This window comes from Apteryx mantelli, chromosome 6 (genome assembly GCF_036417845.1).
Source record: "Apteryx mantelli isolate bAptMan1 chromosome 6, bAptMan1.hap1, whole genome shotgun sequence".
NCBI lineage: Eukaryota > Metazoa > Chordata > Aves > Apterygiformes > Apterygidae > Apteryx > Apteryx mantelli.
In genome coordinates this window covers 50,712,620-50,733,083 of record NC_089983.1, presented here as the reverse complement: position 1 = coordinate 50,733,083, position 20,464 = coordinate 50,712,620, and the positions used below count along the sequence as shown (strand labels likewise).

Genomic DNA, 20,464 nt, shown 5'->3' with positions numbered 1-20,464 from the left:
CTTGCATTAAATCCGGGTGTACGTCTTCTGATGTTCTGCAATTTCTCTTCATCAGGAGCTGTCAGATATGATATGTATGATGATTTTGAGAGGTTTCTAGTCTGCGATATAGAGACATCTCTGTCTGTGCACGCATGTGAATGTGTGGGTCTCTCTGGAATTATGCCTGCTCCTAAGTTAGCTCTGGCTGGCACTGTTTCTGAGAGACCGTGTGTTTTAGCCTATATAGCAGAACTAGATGAAAGTTCTCGCGTGGGAAGTCTCTTCTGGGTGACAGCGTTGACACATCAGTGCTGGGTATCTCTTTTCATTTGATTATGCTTGCTGCTGATTCATACGTGCTCCTGAACAGCAGAGCAGTGAAAAGCGGAATTCAGATATTGTCACAGACGACAGAATGCATTGCGTGAAAACTGAGGCTATTGTATTTAGACTGCGATAAAAATAGTAATCACAAATTTTTCCAGTGTGCCTTGTCCAGGGTATTGCTTTGATGTTGGGCACTCAATAACTTTATATGTTGTTCTGAGCTATTTGGGTAAAAGCTTGGCACGCAAAAAATGTGTCCTGGTCCCCATCTAAGGGTGGGGTTTTTTGTTTTGTTCTTGTTTTTTAATCAGCATTCTGTATTTTACACGTCTGGCTATGCTGATTGTCTTTGCGAGGGCTGATGTTACAGGAAAAACGTAAAGGCCGTTTCCCCAGCACTTATATCATTTCTCTCCTCCTAACTTCAGAACTTGTAGATATCTGTATTATGTGCACTGACCTAAAGTATGTTGTGCAAGCTGCATGAGTTGCAACCGCACTCGCTTTGCTGGTGGTGGGGTAATTGCGCCTGCCCGGGACAAACGCTCCGTGTGCTGCGCCAACGTGGAGGAGGAATGATCCGCGTTCTCCGTCTGCAACCTAAGCAGGGAAAACTAAGGGACAGCGAAGCACAGCATGAAAGTCAAGCAGTTAGTGTCTGCAGTGGTGGTGAAAGTACATCGGTGTGGTGTTTGGGCCATAACTGTTTTGAGTTTTGTTTAGGGTGGGGGGGCGGAGAAGAGGAGGGGACGCATCAGGGAGGAACTGTCTCCAGTTACTGTTCATCTCTGGGTTTTGCAGGCATCGTGAGTTTAAGGTAACCCTGCCTCAAGGAGTTGTGCATGAAGTGGTTCTGTTCTTTCTAAACAAAATGAAAAAGGAATTATTATTGCAAAGAATGAATTTTGGAAAGCGTTAGGGACAAATATGTGGGACTGTAGAAAAATGTTTACACCTGTCCCATAACCTTGTTCAGCTGTACAATAAATACATCAATGGTATTTCATGCATGTGTGTGTGCGTGTGTACACGTGTATGAATGCACACTAGGAGCAAGCTCATACTGTTATTAGAAACTAGCTTGGGTTTAATGGCTACATGTGTTTGCGTATTGTCATGTTAGTTTGGTTATGTAAAATACAGGACAGTACCACGTACTGATTTTAGTGCCTTCATTTAGGCTGGATTGAATTCCATCCTCTTAGCTAGTTCGGCCTTGTGAAGATTGTTGATTGAAAAGTTTCACTGTCCTTCCCCTCCCACTTCTCTCCAGGAAAGGGCCGTTACGGAGAGGTTTGGAGGGGTCAGTGGCAAGGAGAAAATGTTGCTGTGAAGATCTTTTCTTCTCGGGATGAAAAATCCTGGTTCAGGGAAACTGAATTGTACAACACTGTATTGCTGCGGCATGAAAATATTTTAGGTAAGTAAAACAACAATTTCCTTTTTTTCTATCGTAAGTCACGTAAGTGAGTTAAAGCAGTTCACTTACAAAGTACTGCAGATTTGCCAGATACCTTGCACTCTTCAAGGTTTGGTTCTTGTGTTTGTGATAAATGGTTGAAGGGAATTCAAAGTGGGGAGAGATTGGCAGGAGAGTGATGAAATCTGAGCCCTCTAATTGGAGAAGGAGTCACAGCAGCAATGATTCATTGCCCTCATGCAGAAATAATCTAGCAAGAAGCAATCAATCTGATTAATCAGTTGTCGGCAGCACAGCGCATAAAGAAGGAAGGAGGTGCCACAAATCCCCATGCAAAGAATTCAGCCTTGCAACATCTGTCATGGCGTAGCTTGGGGGCTAAGCAGAGGATTGGGCGGTGGATCTAGTTTTGATATAGCTTTAATTTACTTGGGAGAAATGAGGGGAAGAAGAGTAGGGAGGCGTTTCTAATGAGATTTCAATATTTGAATTCTTTCTATGTGCCTGAGTGAGCTGTAGTATGAGTCCATTAGTTTCTTCTGTTTGAATCAACTGTTCTGCTCAAAGCTTGGGTCAAACTAGTAAATCTCATTTGGTGTTTAAACTTCAATTATAGTTGCCCTTTATGACATATCTCATTTTCCTCCCCAAATATGAAAGTACTTAATAATTTTGAATCTTCTGTATCCCTTGCACCTCTGTGGTCAGTTTTGAGAGCTTGAAAAAGGGCTCTTTTATGTTGTGAGCCATGGTTGAAATTTAATTAGCCCTTTTGATTCCTGGTAGACATGACATTTTTTCACTTGTGCGTCACCCTTACAAATGACAGCAATGGCCTGTTTGCTGACATTACCTTGCCCATAATCTGTCATATTTCAGTCAGTTTTACTTAGGTTCCTTCTTGTTTTTCTGTCTGAGAATATTCCTTGGCTCTATAGCACACCCTCCTAGGTGTTTGCCTTCTCCTTGCCTGGTGAATGCTTCCTGAAGCAATTACTTTGTTACTACAAAAATAATTTAGTGGTGTCCTGAAATGTGAATCATTGAACTTTCCTTCCCAAGATAGCAAGTAACTTGGCAGAAATTCTATTACACATTTCCCATGTCCGTGTGTTTGTGTTTAGTTTTTCTTGATAACTGTCAAATTTGTTGGCTATTTTATAGAATTTTTTTAGATGCAATATTAAATAATATCACATGTTACAAAAGAGTCATATTGCAAAGAAATCCGACAACTAGGAGAGAAAGTAGGTGGTGTTCTTTTTGACAAATGTCATATGTGGGCTTTGAATAAACATGATTTGTTCCTCTAACTTGGGAATAAAACTTCTGTTGCTTTCCAAAAGCCGTTGAGGTCAACAACGTGCTTATACACAGTAAATTCAGGAGCAGCTCCCTTCCTGTTAGGTTCTTGGGTTCAGTTTTAAGACACCACTTTTTTGAAAGCAGTTCTCTTGAGCTTCGTCAGCGTAGAAAAGATTCTTCTGTGTTCCCTTCTGGAAAATGATGGTGAAATCTAGCTGTGATGCGCTAGAGGTGCTCTGTCGTGCTTTACCACAGAACTGATTTGTATACCAGTTAAACTGCCCAGTATTTGGAACAGAAGAATTAGTATTACTCTTTTGGTGAAGAAGCTGTGCTAATCGGGTGCTGCCAAGCCCTCCTTGGCTGTCTGCCAGGTTTTATATCCCGTGGCTCCGTTGCCAGTTGGTGGGCAATTAAGATGAGGCATTTGGTGCCTAGAGCAGTCTCAGAGGTCTTCTAATTTACCAGGCTGCAGCAACCCTCATGTGGCCTTCTGGCAATCGGAGGCCATTGGAGACAAGCTGTTGCTGTGGCCAGATGCACCTTTTCCTATCTACATTGGATCAGAAGGGTGTGACGTTTCCCATAGGGACAGCGAGCTTTTGACGTGTCGGAATGGTTGCTGAAGTGCTCCAGAGGGACTTACTTTGAAAGCAGAAGCGAAGCTGGCACGATGTATAGTGTGCATTTATTGAGATGTGAAGCTCATCTGAAACACGTTTAACCCTTTCCTCGGTAACCAGCACCGGCTGCTCGTTGTGCTTAAATATAGTAGTGATTACTTATGACTTGCCTGTTTGAGGTATTGCTTCTCTCCAGTGTAATCCTGTTGAGTGGACAGCAGCAGATGCGCTGCAATGCGGCACTCTTTAACTGGAAGCGGAAGCCTCCCCCCACCCCCAAGTCCTTCGTTGGGATTTGGCCATACTTTGTGTCAAAAAGCAAAAAAACAGAAACAAAAACTTTTTGAAAGTGTGTGGTCCTAACAAGCAGTTGTTTGGTGTGACTGGCCAAATATGTCAGTACATTTTAGAATTCTAATTCAAGTTTATTCACAAAACATATCTCCTCTGTTTTCGCTGTGTAACAGAGGACAAGTTTCAATTAAACTGAGCTTTAAATTACAAGAGGGGCCTAGTAGTATTGATTCATGTCTTGGGGGAGACTTGGATGAGCTCTGTCATTTTATTTTGTGGTTTCTCCTTTTCTTTTCTCTTCTTCCCTACCTTTTTTAGGTTTTATTGCATCTGATATGACTTCCAGAAACTCTAGCACCCAGCTGTGGTTAATTACCCACTATCACGAAATGGGGTCTCTATATGACTATCTACAGCTCACTACCCTGGACACTGTCAGCTGCCTACGAATAGTACTGTCCATAGCCAGTGGTCTTGCACATTTGCACATAGAGATATTTGGAACCCAGGGAAAGCCTGCCATTTCTCATCGGGACTTGAAGAGCAAAAATATCCTCGTTAAGAAAAATGGACAATGCTGCATAGCAGATTTAGGTGAGTTCAGCTGGCTACTAAAACGTTCTGCGTATTCCTCCAGTAATCGAATATACCAGATAACTTCAACCTTTAAAAATCTTAAAGATCATCTGCAATTACCCTGATGGTTTATGACGGCCGCTAGAGGGCACTTACAATTTAGAAATGCCACTGCTGCTCCTGAAAAGCTGTCATGCAACATCCGAGTTCAAAGCAGATCTGATATTTTGGACATGTTCGCAGGTTCTGGTTGCTGTATTTCATTCATGGGTTTCAGAATAAGGCAGTCTTTAGGGTTCAGTTCACTTCTGAAATAATACATATCCTTCAGTTTATAGTCCAAGAACTGAGCTCCCTGTTCCAAGCCCTGTAGGTCTCCGCATTTTCCATCCAGCTCAAGTCTTTGACTCCTGAAGTTTCTGTACTACACTGTTGAAATAAGTGGGAATTTTCAGTTAATTCAGTGAGCCAAAAATTGAGGAGTTTTTAGATTTTAAGCTGATAATTTGCTGCAACTGTATCTCAGCGTCCTGACCTGCTCAAATGTAGGGTAGGGTGCCTGGTTCCCCCCTGCCGACAAGGGCGAGAACGGCAGTAGAACAATAGTAAGGAATCATTGACTGGACTAAAAATGTATTGGGAGATTTTTTTTTTCCTTCCCCTAGAATAATTTCATTGCATAGTTCCCATCGCTTTTGGTTGAGGGACATGAGATACACACATGGAATAAATAAAAGCACACCTGGTGCATTGAAGCATAGTGTGTCTAAATTTGCAGAGGGAATAGTAAGTAGAAAATGGAGCCGTAAGTTGGAAATATGAAACTTTAGAGAATGGCTTTTAAATAAATTCCTAATCCTCAGTGAGAAGGGGGCTGAATATACTGGCATTGATTGACATCACACCAATAAAATGAAGTACACTGTGTTTATCTCGAGGCTTCAGAAGTATAAGGAGCGATATAAGCTGAGATAGCACAGCAACAAATGTTTCCCACTTCATTTTTATGATGGTAAAAATAGCTATTTTTTTTATATGTGAGAACCTGAGGCATGTATCTGTGACATATTCCATATTCTTCATTCATTCCATATCTGTGAAGAAATGTTATCAGAGGCGTTGATTCTGGGATGTATTCATGCCCTTTCGCCTGTACGGCTTTGTCATTCCTTGTCTCCTCTGTTTCAACAGAAAAGCGCCCTTTAAGAAAAACACAGACTGCTGTGTATGGCCAGCCAGCCAGATTCAGTGCAGCAACCCTAAGCTAAGTTGCACTTCAATTCTGTAGGCCACACCAGTATTCTGGACTTACAGTGCTCCCTTTAAGAACAGGAGTTGTAATTCAGAGAACTAAAAGGAATGAAGTTGCTTCGGTGAATATCTTGTCATTGCCTGTTTGGGGTATGAGTTTCTGAGCGCTGGAGAGCAGGGCTATTCTCGAGGTCAGTGTTGGCTGATTTGTGAGACAGTGAACACGCTGGGGAGTTGCATGGTCTTTGTCGTGGTGGTGTCTGTGGTCCGGACGCCTCTCCGCTGGAACACCAGCGTACCTTGATGTTTGTTGCCGTTCGGTTCCAGTCCTGAGTGGCAGCAAATGCAAGGACTTTGTGAATTGGCTGCTTGTCCATTAGTAGGTATGCTGAAAACCAGTATCTTGAATGGCAACCCCACTATCCAGAGTTGCAGTTTCAGAATCTGCTGTTTCAAATATGTTCTGGCTAAGTAGAAAGGAAAGAGTTCTCTAGTTGCTCCGAATTCGGGCAGAAACTGTGTGGTAAAGTCCAAGGACAGATGTCAATCTGACTTCATTTGGTCAGTGCTGTTAGAAAAGTTCTGCTTTATAGTTAACTGACTCTCTCTCTAAAGCAATTCACATGCCTACTAATAGGTTTTGGTAGAGCAGCCGTACAGAACAGCAGAATAAAGCTTATATATAATTAAACATAAGTCCAACCCTCCTCTTCTCCCCTCCTTCCTCTTCCTTCCCCCCCACCCCAAGTGGTGAGCATCAGTTTGAAGCAAACACTGGCATTTGTAAGGAAGGTGCAAAGAATGCTAGCTAAACACGTTCGTTCAGCTTTTGGTTTTGGAAGATATTCCAATGTACTAAAGATCACAGTGGTGATCTAAAATAGTAGATGACTTTTAGCTTCCTGAAAACCAGCAAGTTTCATCAGTTTATATCTCTGCTATCAAACCTCTGCTTTTTTTAAATTTTCTTTATTTTTTTTAATTTAAGGGTTAGTATCTCACAGTAACAGCTACCCTGACAAGCACTTGTGCCCCCTCAATTTAAGTGTGCATTGAGATTCCCTAAGTATCTGCTTCCTAACTCATAAACAGTGCAGATACCACTATGTTGGGAACCTGATTACAACACTGTTGTCCCCTGACCTTATTGCAACACTCTGTAGTGTGGAGGATGCTGACTTGAATCCCTTGGCCTTAAACCTTTGACCTGTCAATTCATTGAATCCGTTTTGCCCAATTTGGATCAAGTATTATGATTTTTATCCAAAGGTTCTCCAAAGTCTTTGTGTTTAGAGTTTGCCAGGAAACTTGTCTTCTAGCCTCTGTTCCCAGGATGCAAGGTATAATATATACTGAGGATGAATATTTTACCTGTAGAGAAGGCTTTCCAAATTATCTCCTCAGCAGTGATGGGTCTGGTTAGATGCTGTCTTTCTAGAGTTGCCATGATCATTGTCTTAGCAGCTTGAAATTACTTGAAGTGCACTTAAATTGCAGGAAAGCATTTTCCAAATTTTTGTTACTGCGAGGTATGGACTGTTCTTTTATTTTTGGAAAGGAAAAACATTAATGATTTGGAGATAGTGTTTTGAAGTAAAAGCTTTTTAAAGTTTAATCTAAAATACACTGCTTACATTTAACACGAGTTTATCTTATTCTTACAAGAGTTGGTGAGGAAATCGGGGAGAGTCTGTGTCTTCTCTTCTATTGCTTAGTTATGTCATGCACCTGTTGCTGTTCAATTTGCAGTGCTGACTGTTTACCATGGTAAAATGAGTACTTTGTGCATTTCCAAATTTACAGTAATTTAGTTCCTCACATAATGTTCTTTGCTTAAATGTTTGGTAATTAGTAGAAAAACCAGGTAGAGTGGTTTTGACTGACTCATTTCAGATCACTTTGAGGATGTTTATTTTTCAAGCAACTGCAAATATGGTGTCTTTTATTTTCCAGCTTTATTTTTTAACTTGTGTATATCCATCATGCAGTGTTTTTCTTCTCTTTCCCCACAGTTCGGATATATCCGCCTACCCAAAAGTTCTATAAATAAATCTGAATGCTGGGTAAAATTGTTTTCTTCTAAGTAACAGATGCTTGGCCTTCTGTGTATACGTGCCCAGAGCGCTGGTGACATCCAGTGGCTGCAAAACACTTAGTTCCTATAATGACAACACTTTACAACAGTGCAATAACATGCTTAACGGTAATCCCTTTGGAGATAATTGGCCTAAGTCTATGGACACAGTGGCTGTTTTTCATAGCTAGTTTGAAGCTGACCCAGTTGGTCTTTGGACAGTTGGACTCTAGTTCCTTCTTTTTAAGAAACTGTCTGGTGGGTGTCACTGCTCGCTTGTAACTTTAAAAGTATGCATGCTGCTATAGTTTGAAAGGGGATTTAACTGTGTTTCTTTCTGTCACTCAGGCCTTGCAGTTATGCACTCCCAAAGCACGAATCAGTTGGATGTGGGGAACAATCCCCGTGTGGGTACCAAGCGCTACATGGCTCCAGAAGTCTTGGACGAAACTATCCAGGCAGACTGCTTCGACTCTTATAAAAGGGTCGATATCTGGGCTTTTGGGCTGGTCCTTTGGGAAGTAGCTAGACGCATGGTTAGCAATGGTAAGTATTTGGGACTCCTTTCTTTGGTTTTTTTAGAAGGAGGTAAGCAAATGATAATTCACTGCAAAGCATCCGTCACTGAAATGCATAGGATGTACAATAAAATACTGAACTTCCAAAATGTTTCCTTTCCTGACACTTTGCATGTTTTGAAATAGTTGGTATGTTGGATACAGGGATCAAGTATTGTTGTCACTTAAGTTATGGCAGAGAAGAAAGAGGGTCCCTTGCTAAATCCTAAATAACGATACGAAATAATTAAAGCATAGTAAATGATCAGTTAAGTTAAAATTTTAGCCCATGAAGTCTCTGAAGTTTTCCATGTGCCATTAAACCATAGTGAGTGTGGTTTTTAGGTATCTGTTTCACATGACAAAACCTAAGGAACCAAGAAGGAGAATATATAGAAAGTAAGGACTGAAGTGATCAGAATTCAGGGATGTTCTTCTTACCAAGTTAAACATACTCATGAAGCAGGACTTGGTCAAACAGTTCCAATTCTACTGGAAAAAGTGCCAGTGAAATTTCTCTTTTTGCAGTGAGCGATGTTGCATTGTGTTTCATCGGCAAGAGGATCTGAATTTAAGAATCCTTAAGCTGGTTATCTGTCGGTGTGCTTTCTTGTCCTTGCCAATCTAGGAATCCTCACTGATTTTTTTGAACCTCAGTTTTTGTTCTCTGGGCCCAAAAGGATAGGCAGAACTTTGAAGATATCCTTCAGGCACGTCTGCAGACACTGGTGGTAACAATGGAAAAGATCCCTGAGGAATAGATTTGTTGAAGTGTTGTGGAAAATGTATGCGACTTAAGAGCCAAACCCGAGGATTTTGAATGCTTTCTTAACGTCATGGGGAAAATGACATGAATTTTATAAAATTAAGATGGTTAATTGTGACATGCTTAAATCCGAGGAAACTAAATCTTCATACAAATTTATTTGCTTTGTGTCTGATTATATTCCAGCTAAAGCCAAAACCGTAATTCTGTAGCTGACATCAGACAATGGTTTTCTTCATCTTCAGAGAAAGGCAACTTGCTGTTTGTGTTACTATAGCACCTCTGAGATCTCCTGGTGGATCAGAACCCCACAGTGCAGATAGGGCCTGTGCTAATGCGTGGCGTCTGCCAGCTTAGGATCCCAGTATGAAATACAGAGGAAACACCATCAGAATGAAAGGCAGTAGACAAAGCAGCTCAAACTGAAGGATTAACGGTTTTCTGTAGGAATTATTGCAAGTGAGAATTTGAGGGAAGATGTTGGAGGAAAGGATAGAAATATCTAGCTCTGTCAGCATTTGTTAGAAGTGGGCAGAGATGGGAGTGAATGCCGTGATACAACCGCACAGTGAGTGGAAAGAGGTAGGTTGTAATAAGGTATGAGTGTAGGAGCAGAAAGGACCTTCCGTAGACTTCCCGTGGGGTGGTTGGGGCTGAGCTCATGGTCTTGCCTTCTTTCTCCTCTCCTCATGGAAGAAGTTACTTTAAGAGGTACGCAGTAAAGGGCTTACGTATTATTTGGATTCCAGAATACATGGCAGTGAAGACTTGTGGTGGCTAACAAAGCCTGGCTGAAATTCCAGGGGAAGTTAAGGTATTTGTCTTGGGGTGCTTTTTTTGCTTTGCTTCCATGCGTTGTCTTCCCTATGCCCCCATCCCCAGTGGAAGTTCTGGCCAAACAGTGTGGTGCCGGGCTCTGGGGGAAGAGAGGAAAGGCAGCAGGTGCAGCAGCTCTAGAAGCAAACAAGTAGATATCATTCCTTCCATTAAAATACAGGACTTTTTCTAAAAATGAAGCTTTTGCTGCACCTGTTATCTATCAGTGGCTGAAATAATTAAATTGCGAGTAACAAAGCGTTGCTCCCTTGTCCAGGGTAATTCTCGATGCAGCAGCCTACAGGCAGCTAGCTGTCTCCACAAATGCTGTTGTAAGACTTGTTATGACGAGGCCTCTGGAGGGCAGCCGTTTTGAGATTTGCAGAGATTCCAACTTTGGGAAATTCTCCTGGGACTGAAGCGCTGCCCCAAACACCTGTCTTCTCTAGGATAAGTATAAGGTGCTTGAACAAAATCGACTTGGAGGCAGCAAAATGCAGCAGGTAGAATCAGCTGGCTAAGCTAAGCCATCTTAAAAGGTTTCTCCGATAGCTCTGAAGAGATCCAGAGTAGGTTCTCCCCTGAGATCAAGCGGGCAGGGTAACCGTGCCGCTGGGCAGCTGCTTGCAGCTTAATGTACAGGTGCCTCTCTGGAGGCTGGCTGCAGGCGCAGGGCCGACGGTAGCAGAAGGGACCTTCCGCAGACTTCGTGCGGGGTCGTCAGGGCTGAGCTCCCCATCTCACCTTGTTTCTCTTCTCCCCATGGAAGAAGCTGCCTGCTCTCTTTATTGCATACCCCTTCAAGTGTTGTTTTGATCCCAGAATATACAGCAGCTGAATCCCGAGGTGTGATGATGACCGCATGTGAAGGCATGTGTGGTTAATTAGAGAAAGGAAGAAAAATTTGTGAATGTGTGCTGTTACTTTTTACGATGTACTCTTTTTATTGGCAAATGTATGATGTAGGCAGTTTTGAAGACTTGGTGATTGTATTTTGCAATATTTAGAGACCTCTGGGTTGCAGTTCATGTCAGTGCCTTGAGAATTTGAGCTGTAACAATGAAGTTATGCTTGGTTTCATGTTCTGCACTTTGCCTGTCTCAGCAGTCTCTGAGCCCTGTAGGTTACCAGCTGCCATGATGACAGACTTGCTGGATGGGAGGCGATTATTTTACTGTGTAATAGGTAATTCTCCCTGTGACAAGAATGGAAACCAAGGCGGGAGATGAGCCCAGCTGTGTTCCTCAGAGCTGCCTTCCAAGGGATGCTTTTCATAGCTACAGGTGACAGGGCCGGCAATGAAGGGTGCGTACTTTTATGTAGGCACCATGTAGAATATTTTCTACTTGAACATAGTCAGCCTACATGACGATGAAACTTTTATAAACTTTTGATGTGTTTTATGTTTGCTTTTTATTGCTAGTCTTGGATTTTGAGTAGCGTGTCTGAAATCTGCTTTGCCACAGTGGTGGTGGTCTGGAGGTGATCCTTCATGGGATATTAGATGTCCTTTTTCCTTTTCTTTTTCTTTTCTCCCTCCCCCATTTTTTAAATAAAAGAGTAAAATTCGTATGCATTTACCTCTCAGAATGAAAATTCTATGGAAGGATACATGTTATTTAAATCTTCCCATGCTGAAATTTTGATATATATCTATTGCTGTGGTAACTGCAGTTCACAGAAGACTTATCTGAGCTAATTTTAACCTAGTAAGCTTAGATTCTGCTGGCAGCATAACCAAGATAGTATGAAACTTGGCATGGCCTGCAAACCTACTGAGGAAGACGAGTAAGTAAAATCTTCCGTAATTTAATTCAGTGAGCTCAGCGCCACCATGGCAACACTTTTAACAGTAATACAACTACCTCATTTTAAAGTTAGCTGGGTTGTGTCAACAAAATCTTAAGTCTAAGATGACTGTGATATTAACTTATTTCCAGTTATTTGCTGTATTTCTGGCTGTTATTACAAGTAATTCCCCTTTCTTACACTGGTTTGGAACCAAACACTCAGGAGTAAGCATTTTCTTTCAGCAATCTGAGTAGCTAGCTCTGTGGAAATCTTTACTTTGTCAGGCGGTCAGTCGGATAACCCCGTTTGATTTGTAATGAGACTTTGGCACTTGCAGTGAGTATGCTGAGGTCAAGGTAGCACACTCATGCGAACTGGGTGATAACGTATGTCAAATGGGCAAGAGGCAATTTTCATTTGCGTATGCTATGAATTTTTCTCTTTTACCATTCTGGATACTTATCTACCATTTATAGAACAGAAATACAAAGTCAATGAGTCAGCTTGTTTTTAGTATTTCAGTTCATGGAAACTCTTAAGCTGTTCTAATCTGACTAGTAAGTCTTTTTTTTTCTTTCCCCTTTCTTTTCCCCCTGTAATGGTCCTCTAGGTGACAGTGATTTTTTAATACCCTTCTGTTCTTGTGGATGAGTATAGGGAAGAAAATTGCTCAGAAACTTCTTTCCCACAACCAAGAGTACTTGTGTTATCTTTGTGCTGCAGCTCCTCAGCATTTCTCCCAGTGCTTGAAAATGTGGCTTAAGCCCCTAGAATCAGTATTTTACTCTACGTAAACAGAGCAGTGCTTGTTCTCTGCAGAATGCTTGTTTGCTGCTTGTTGAATGTGTTCCCTTCCTAGTGCGCAGCGCCTCGGCATCTTTGTTCGCCTTGCAACCGACACGTAGAATCTCCATTATTATTTTCAATGTTGTGATCTTGTTGATTGTCAAGAGTAACACAACAAGATGAAAGATAGTTACTGTTCAAGACCACAACTACCATGTGATGAACATTATATCTGCAAAGCTGTGTCTGCTGCCAAGGTAGCTCTGTAGATACTACTTCGCTCCAGCAGTATATTCATGTATGCATAGGGCAAGTTGGCATTAAAGTAACATGGAATAAAGGTGGCAAAAATTGCTATTGAATGAGTGAGTGCTAGTTCATTTGATTAGTAAAGAGCTGGCTACCCAGGAAAAAAAAATGCAATCTATTCTAAATGAACAGAAGTCACCTTAAAACTGTCTGGACAGTGGCAAACTATAGGTTGTGATGCACAAGCTTAGGGTCTGTCCTGTAGCAGGAGGCTTGTTTTCTTTCCCTGGAAGTGGGAAAGGGAAGCGTGCAATAGTTCAGACTGACAATTTTGTTGGGAGTGGTGTGGGCTAGAGGTTACAGTGCCTTGCTGGCATAGCTGAAAAGCTGTTGCAGAGCCAACAGTGATCCCACAGGACCTGTGATGTTTGACTGTGGCAGCTCAGAGCACGCTAGAATTATTCTATTAGAGTAAAGGCTAGACCAAGTTCATTTCATACTTAGTATTATAATGATATGTCTTGTGTGCAGTAGCCATCTATATAACCTGTATGTTGGAAAGATCACATGAAAATAGTAAATTAAAATATAGCCAGCCTTTGTCTTTAGTGATAAAGTTCACTTTAATATCATAATGACTTTGGGAAACATTTTCAGAGCTATATGATATATCTGTGAAGTTTTGCATTTCAATGGTGTAAAATTACTGCTTTGTCCCTACTTTAGTTTGAGATAATATGGATGCACAAGAGCTTCTTTGTATTCTTGAGTTTTCACAGATAATTTTTGTTGTTTGTGTTCTGGGAGGAGGCAGGAAGAGTATAAAAACAGAGCTCAGCCCTATAGGTAATGTTCAGTATAGGCAATTATGAATTGCTTAAAAACTTAGAGTACTTCTTTATGCAGCATGTAATACAGTCTGTCCTTCTGCATTCACACCAGAGTACTACAAGGCAAACCTTGCAGTCCGCTAGTTACTTCGTTATGGTACTTGCTTGGGTAGCCAGATCTTTGAACTGCCCTACTGTAAAGTGATTTTCTAAGTAAGGTGTAATTTGCTGAAGACCATTTTTCTGTTTGTCTAGCCTTTACAGGCAGGGATTTACAGATTTTTACAGAGAATCTATGGGGTTTTGATCTTCATTTCCAATAGAACAAGAAAACGAAATCCTAGATGCTGTAGTAAAGTTGGAGAACCTCTTTTCTACTTCAGCATATTCCAAGCATTAAAAACTCTCCTGAATTTCTTGTGTGCCTGACTATAGGACAGCCACCACTCTGCTAAAAAGCAGTTTTAAGATTAGTGTGTTCTGCCCATGTTTCTGCTGTGCAGAGTGCCACATTCACTCCGTATTTCTCCAAGCTGTCTGACCACTAATTTTTAAATGTGCTTCCTGAGAAAGCTGTGCTCCCTGGATCACTTGTGAGCTTAACTCACTGATGAAACAGCAATGCTGCATACATGCCTTAGTGAGCAGGCAAAAGGCTTTTTAGCCTGCCAGTTTTTTGTGAGCTGGGTGACAAGCTGTGAGAGCACATACGTTAACTGTGTGTGTTAGCTGTTTTTCAAAGCTCAGTCTTGGAAAGTACACTCAGATATTTGGTGTCATGGACTTTCAGAGGTTTGGCTCTGTGATGTTATGTGATTCCAATTATCTGAGGTGTTTTACTGTTTTAATAACAAGAAATAATTTCATTTGAAGTACCAGTGTGAGAGTCTGTAGATGCTGGCACCCTTATGGGATTCTCTCATGAATCATAGAACCCAGCGAAGTGTGTGATAAGACTATTAAAGACAACACAGACATCAATTTTTTTATTTTGTTAGTAGAAGTTCCAGTTTTCTGGGAGTCAGTAAACCTCCATGCATTCTAAAAGATGCAAGAGGAGTCAGTAAGAGCAAATTTGTGATGAAAACTGAAATCTGAGGCTAATTGTTAAAAGCAGAAAGTGTCGACAAATCATGCTATACAATACTACTGTACAAATTAGGGGTAAACAATGTTTTGAGTTATTTGGGTGGCATAAACTGTTCTATTTGTTTATGGAATTGTTAACAACCTATCCTTGTATTTTCTGTTCTATTAATGTGCATCACTGTTCTCTGACTACATTATATGGCATGTGATTTAGTATGAGTATTTCTGTTGGCAAAAAGAGTTTCGATCCCGCACTACCCCAATTGTACTCCTTGGCCTTTTGCCAAACAAATTTCCTGTTGCTTCAGTTCAAACATCTGTCAGATAGATATAGTTCTTGCTTTGCAGAATTGTAACAGGCACCAATTAATTAACAGTTTGGATAGGAAAAGCTGTACATATGGTAGTAAGTACTATTCTGTTTTTTAATGGCTGCTTGACAATGTGATGTTCACTTCTGAAAGGTTTCTGTGCTTCTCAGACGGTGTAGATCATGTTCTTTCTCTCTGGGCAGAAACGCTGTTTCACTGGGTTTGAGTCATTAAATAATGTCTCTCTTGTTTGCATCTCGCTAGGTATTGTAGAAGACTATAAACCACCATTTTATGATCTGGTTCCAAATGATCCCAGTTTTGAAGACATGAGAAAAGTGGTCTGCGTAGATCAGCAAAGGCCGAACATTCCCAACAGATGGTTCTCAGACCCAGTAAGTGGATGTACATATGTATGGTTTGCAAAAGATACAAGCTGACCTTTCTTCTCTTGAAATAAACTTGTGCGAGCTGTTCTCAGCTATCACTTGCAGTTGAAAAGATCTCCACGGTACTTTCCAGGACCGTTACCTGTACAGATTTCAGAAGCATGCTGGTGTGGAGCTTTATGTTGGAGAAGGAAGGAAGAAAACGCAATAGGCAACCTTTTGATTATGAAATCTGAGCAATTCACAGATTGGTCTTTTAGTGGCATGAATTAATAGTAATTATTTTCAAGCTGTTCTCTCTATTATTCTCTCTCCAAGGGGAGATTTCTTTAAGGTGAAGGTAACCTGTATAGGTTTCTCTGTGGATCATAACTATACAGGTCTGCAACAAAATTTTGATCTCTTTCCAGCCTGCATTATAAAGGACTGTTGTTCTTTTTTTAAAGGCTGGTTCTAAAGTATAAATTTATTTTTCTTCATCAGAATCAGTTCGTACTCTCCAGCTTGAACGGCTCTTCTGTTCCGTATTGTTGAAACTGTAGAGGTCTGTTTGAATCTGCATGACTGGCCAGGGCCAGCAATGACTAGATGTCCCATGTATAGGGTTTGGTTTCAGAGCCGTGACCTGTACTACCATGCCAGCCAGCTATGAATCCCAGCTGTATGAAGCTTCACTGGATGTGCTGAAATCACAGAAAATACCTATACCTACTTTGGCTTTCTACATTGATCTTAAGGAAGTCAGTTTCATTGAGAAGAGGTTCTGTAGAGTGTTTTCTTAATTTAAAAAAAAGTTTTGAATGTTTAAAAATTATGCTAGTTTGACGTTGCAGTCAGCCCATTGTCTAGGTACTTATTCTCTTTAATCACACTCATTTTTTTTCCAAGACTTCAAACTTATGTATTTGAAAACATATAAAGACCCAAATAGACAGCAGTAAACCACCTTGTAGACTCTGAAAATGGGTATTAATAAGGCAATAAAAACTTACTGTGTTAGTGCTTAGCACAGTCTAGTTCTTTTTGACTTGTGATTTGTGTGCTTATATGTTTTGTGTTTTTATTCTTTTCCCAGACACTAACATCTCTTGCCAAGTTGATGAAAGAATGCTGGTATCAAAATCCATCAGCAAGACTAACAGCCCTGCGAATCAAAAAGACTTTGACCAAAATTGATAATTCCTTAGATAAACTGAAAGCTGACTGTTGACCTTCTCCTCATGGTGCTCTCCTGATAGGAAGGCATTTGTCTGGTTCAGAAGTAGTCTGGCCAGACAAGTTATATAATTGGTCCCCATGTGGCTTCTTATAGAGACAGAAGTTCTTACCTAGCCATCTGTTTGGGAGACAGTGGAACCATATGAACTTTGCTCAGTGACTACAATGGGCATTTCACAAATGGTCAAGCTATAAAGACTCACGCTGGATGTGCTGTTGCGAAGGTAGTGGCCTGAAGGAAGACAGAGAAATCCTAAGACAAGATCAGGGCATTAAACAATGGCTTTGAATAGCTCTTTTTTTTTTTTGCCTCTTTTCTTTTTCTTTCTTTTCTTTTCTTTTCTTCTTTCTTTTTCTTTTTTTAATCTCCTAATCACTCCCAGGATGAACACATGGAAGTGGTAAATTTTAATCAGCAATATTGCCTGTGCTTCTCTTCTTTATTGCACTAGGAATTCTTTGCATTCCTTACTTGCACTGTCACTGTTAATTTTAAAGACATGACTTGCCAAAAATATGATTGGCTGTATACTACATTGATCTATGCCTGAATAATAGGAAATGAATTTGGTAAACTGAAAATGTAACTGTCAGATTTTAGCTGCATTTTACATGTGTACTGATGTTTACAATAATGCTGAACATTAGGAATTTCTCGTTTATACAAAACTTGCAAATTATTTATTACTAGTGCACTTGCCAGTTTTTTAAACTGTAAAATAAGTGCATAAAGTTAAAGCTTATTTTTATGTGGCCTCTTTCATGATTTCTTACACAGATGTTTTTGTAACACAATATAACCTGAAACATAAATTGTTTTCTGTATTATCATATTACAACTCGATAGTCACATTTTAAGTGCTTCACATTTGTAGGTGTGTGGTCTGTAACATATTTTCAGTTCAAATACGGAACATATATATAGCCATTACCCACATGACGTTGTGTCTAGTATCTTACTGATCTAGAAGAGGAAAGCAATGGAGGACTTGAGTAGAATTTTAGGTCATGAATGCTGTGGGGAAAATGCATTTTATTTCTTCTAAGCTATATAATATGCATTTAAACTCTGCCAGAAAAATAACTATTTTGTTTTAATCTACTTTTTCTATTTAGTAGTTATTTGTATAAATTAAATAGAATGTTTTCAAGTCAAACAAAAGAGTGTTTTAGTTCTCTTACTGCCTGTTAGTAGCAAATGTATACTAATGCTGCAATGGTGGTATTCCTGGTCATGTGATCCCAGGTAAACAGAGCGGGTCCAGGTCAATACTGGTGGAACACCAATGTACTGAGGCTTGGTAGCGGTTGTTTGTCTGGGCTTTTTTTCTTTTTTTTCCTCCTGTATTGAGCTGGATCCCAAAATAGTACAGCTGGGAACTGGTGTACTCTTTTTGGATGTGATATTAACTTTATCCACATGGACCTCTTATAGCACTTCCTGCAAAAGGAGTTACGTTACCCCGAATCTCACGGGGAATAATTCAGCTTTGTACCCAGAGAAACGTTTTCTCTTCTTATACCTCTCGATATTCTCATCTTATTTGTTACTCCAAGTGGAAGAGTAATGAGGAAGTAAGTGTCCTTTCAGCCCTTGAAATGAACTCCTTTACTCATGGACTTAAAATGCTCTAGGTAATGTAGGAAACTGGATAGCAATTAGTATGCCATGTTTTATCTGCAGATTCAAAACTTTGCTTTAGGTTTTCCCAATGTGCCAGAGTCTGCTCTCCTGTTTCTCTGTAGTTTCTCTTCCTTGTCCTACTCTGGCCAAGTGGCCTGGCTTTCGTGTAGAAACAAGAGCCCAGCTTGCAGACAGGTACTGCATGGGGCCGAGAAACAGCATGGTACAACAGCTCTGCAGAGGAGACTGAACTGATAGCGGTTGCTAAGGTCTCTTAATTACCTCTTGATGAGAATCTGATTAAGCAGATCCAATGCTGCAAAAAACTTAGGAAAAGAGGGGGCTGATGCTTTTTGTTTGGTTGTTTTTGGTTTTTAATAGGAAGTCAAAGGCTCTATCTGAGCACATTCTGTAGTTTGAATTGGACTGGGTATCTGATGCATGCAGGGCTGTTAAATAAGTGCAGCCCAGGAACGACTATTTCAGAAATGAGTCAAACGAATCAGTCTGTGTTGGACTGAAGATGCTATATAAATTGAAGTAATCAGTGATAGTTGCGACTACAATATGAGTAGCTCTGTTCGTGGTAGTTTTCTGAGACAGTATGAAGTTGTTTAGTTTCCAGCTGCCTGGTGCGCATATGTATATATTTCTCAGGTAATTCTTAATTTGTATACTGAAGAGCCATGAAGAGCATGGGCCATCTCCAGGAAGGGAGAAGGGGAAAGTAACTGGAGTGTTTTCTGAACTTACTTTAAAGAGCCGCTGTACGTATATAGTTGGCTCTGAGTGCTTATATCGTGGTGCATAAGTGTTGCTAGTTTTGTGGAAGGGCTTCTGGTGTGCTGCATGAAGGTGTGCCCTCCCTTTGGACAAAGGTCAGTGAGTTGCAGGTCAGTTTGGGGACTACTTTCCAGGGCCCTTTTTTAAAAGTGTTTGTTTAGTTGGGTGTGCCTTTACTTCCAGGTAAATCCATTTGTTTCTTCATGGCTGCTCTGTGCAAAAGCAGCCAGTTCATAAGACATTCTCAAAAAATTTAATTTGGATCTCTGTTATGAGCTGTTTCTTCTGTGCCACTTTTCTGCTGTTTTGGCTAAGAGCAGCTGTTGCTAACAGCATTGAGCTTGTAGGGCAGGAGGAGAGGACACTGGCTGTAGTAATGCAAGAGGCACATGCTTAATCCCTCCTTGCTGCATCTGTCATCCAGATCTGACTTCCAAAAATCAAAACTCTGCTTGTATCCTCTGGCATTACTGAGCTCTAAAGCCAGAAACGAATGGCTGGCTTCACCCGGGCTCCTGGGCAGCAATTTTTTCATTCCATGGGCGCTCTCCTCCTTTGGGCCAGCTTGCACTGAACACCTTGTTTGGGTCATCAGGCAGCATGAATTGGCCCCCGCTACCACCCTGCATGTGATCCCACAGCCGATCTTCCCTCTTGTTCCTTTGTGCCATCCCCTACTACGGAAGGCTGGTGTCTCTTGTATCTTTGAGCTGTTTGCTTGCACTGATGGTGTTTATAGCTGTTATCCACTCACCGTGCCAGACAATCTCCTGTGGGTCCTGATGTCCTGGGTGGATTTGGCACTGATAAAACGCCGCCACTGACTTCTCCGCCGTGCTGAGTCTGCAGTGACGTTTTCCTGCCGTAGTTGAGCACGCGCTCACCAGATTGATGCCGTTATGCTGAACAGGTTTTGGTACCTAAACAAACCAAGAGAAAGCAGGGCAACCCAAGTGCGGAGGTCCCAGTCTGCTACAGCTTTCGGGGATGAGGATGTCCGGGGACTTCTAAGAGTGGAGGTAGTTCTGTGGACAGACGGGCATAAACCAGAGGTGAGAAAGTTCAGTGTGTGATGTGAGTTTAAAATAGGCTTGTTTGTCTTTTGCTTTGACTTTTCACATCTCTGTAGCATTTTCTAGTACAAGCATTGGAGTAGAGAGACGATCTCTCAGGCTGGTGATTAATGACAGTTCTGGCAATACTGGCCGAATTTGTGATGCGTTTCTCAAACGCTAACGTACTGAGTCACAGCACCTTACTAGGTATTACGGAGATGGTCACATCAAAAACTTAATCTTGCTCTTTGCACTGCAGTGTCTTCTGAAAAGTACTGTTTACGTAGAAAACGACACTTTTTCAGGTTGAAAACAGCTCTTTATATTCTGTGGTGGTTTATTTTGCTC

General features: G+C 41.0%; 1 protein-coding gene across 3 annotated transcripts in view; it reads left to right on the top strand.

The window, feature by feature from the left end:
* ACVR1 (activin A receptor type 1) overlaps window positions 1-17,403 on the top strand; it is a 70,314-nt gene extending 52,911 nt beyond the window's left edge. For all 3 annotated transcript variants that reach the window (XM_067299463.1, XM_013945160.2, XM_013945159.2), the window contains exons 6-10: window positions 1,583-1,729; window positions 4,270-4,545; window positions 8,201-8,398; window positions 15,312-15,442; window positions 16,512-17,403. In XM_067299463.1, coding sequence (XP_067155564.1) covers window positions 1,583-1,729; window positions 4,270-4,545; window positions 8,201-8,398; window positions 15,312-15,442; window positions 16,512-16,646 — 887 coding nt within the window. In that variant the 3' untranslated portion in view covers window positions 16,647-17,403. The remainder of the gene's footprint in view (window positions 1-1,582; window positions 1,730-4,269; window positions 4,546-8,200; window positions 8,399-15,311; window positions 15,443-16,511) is intronic.
* Window positions 17,404-20,464: the final 3,061 nt, after the last annotated feature.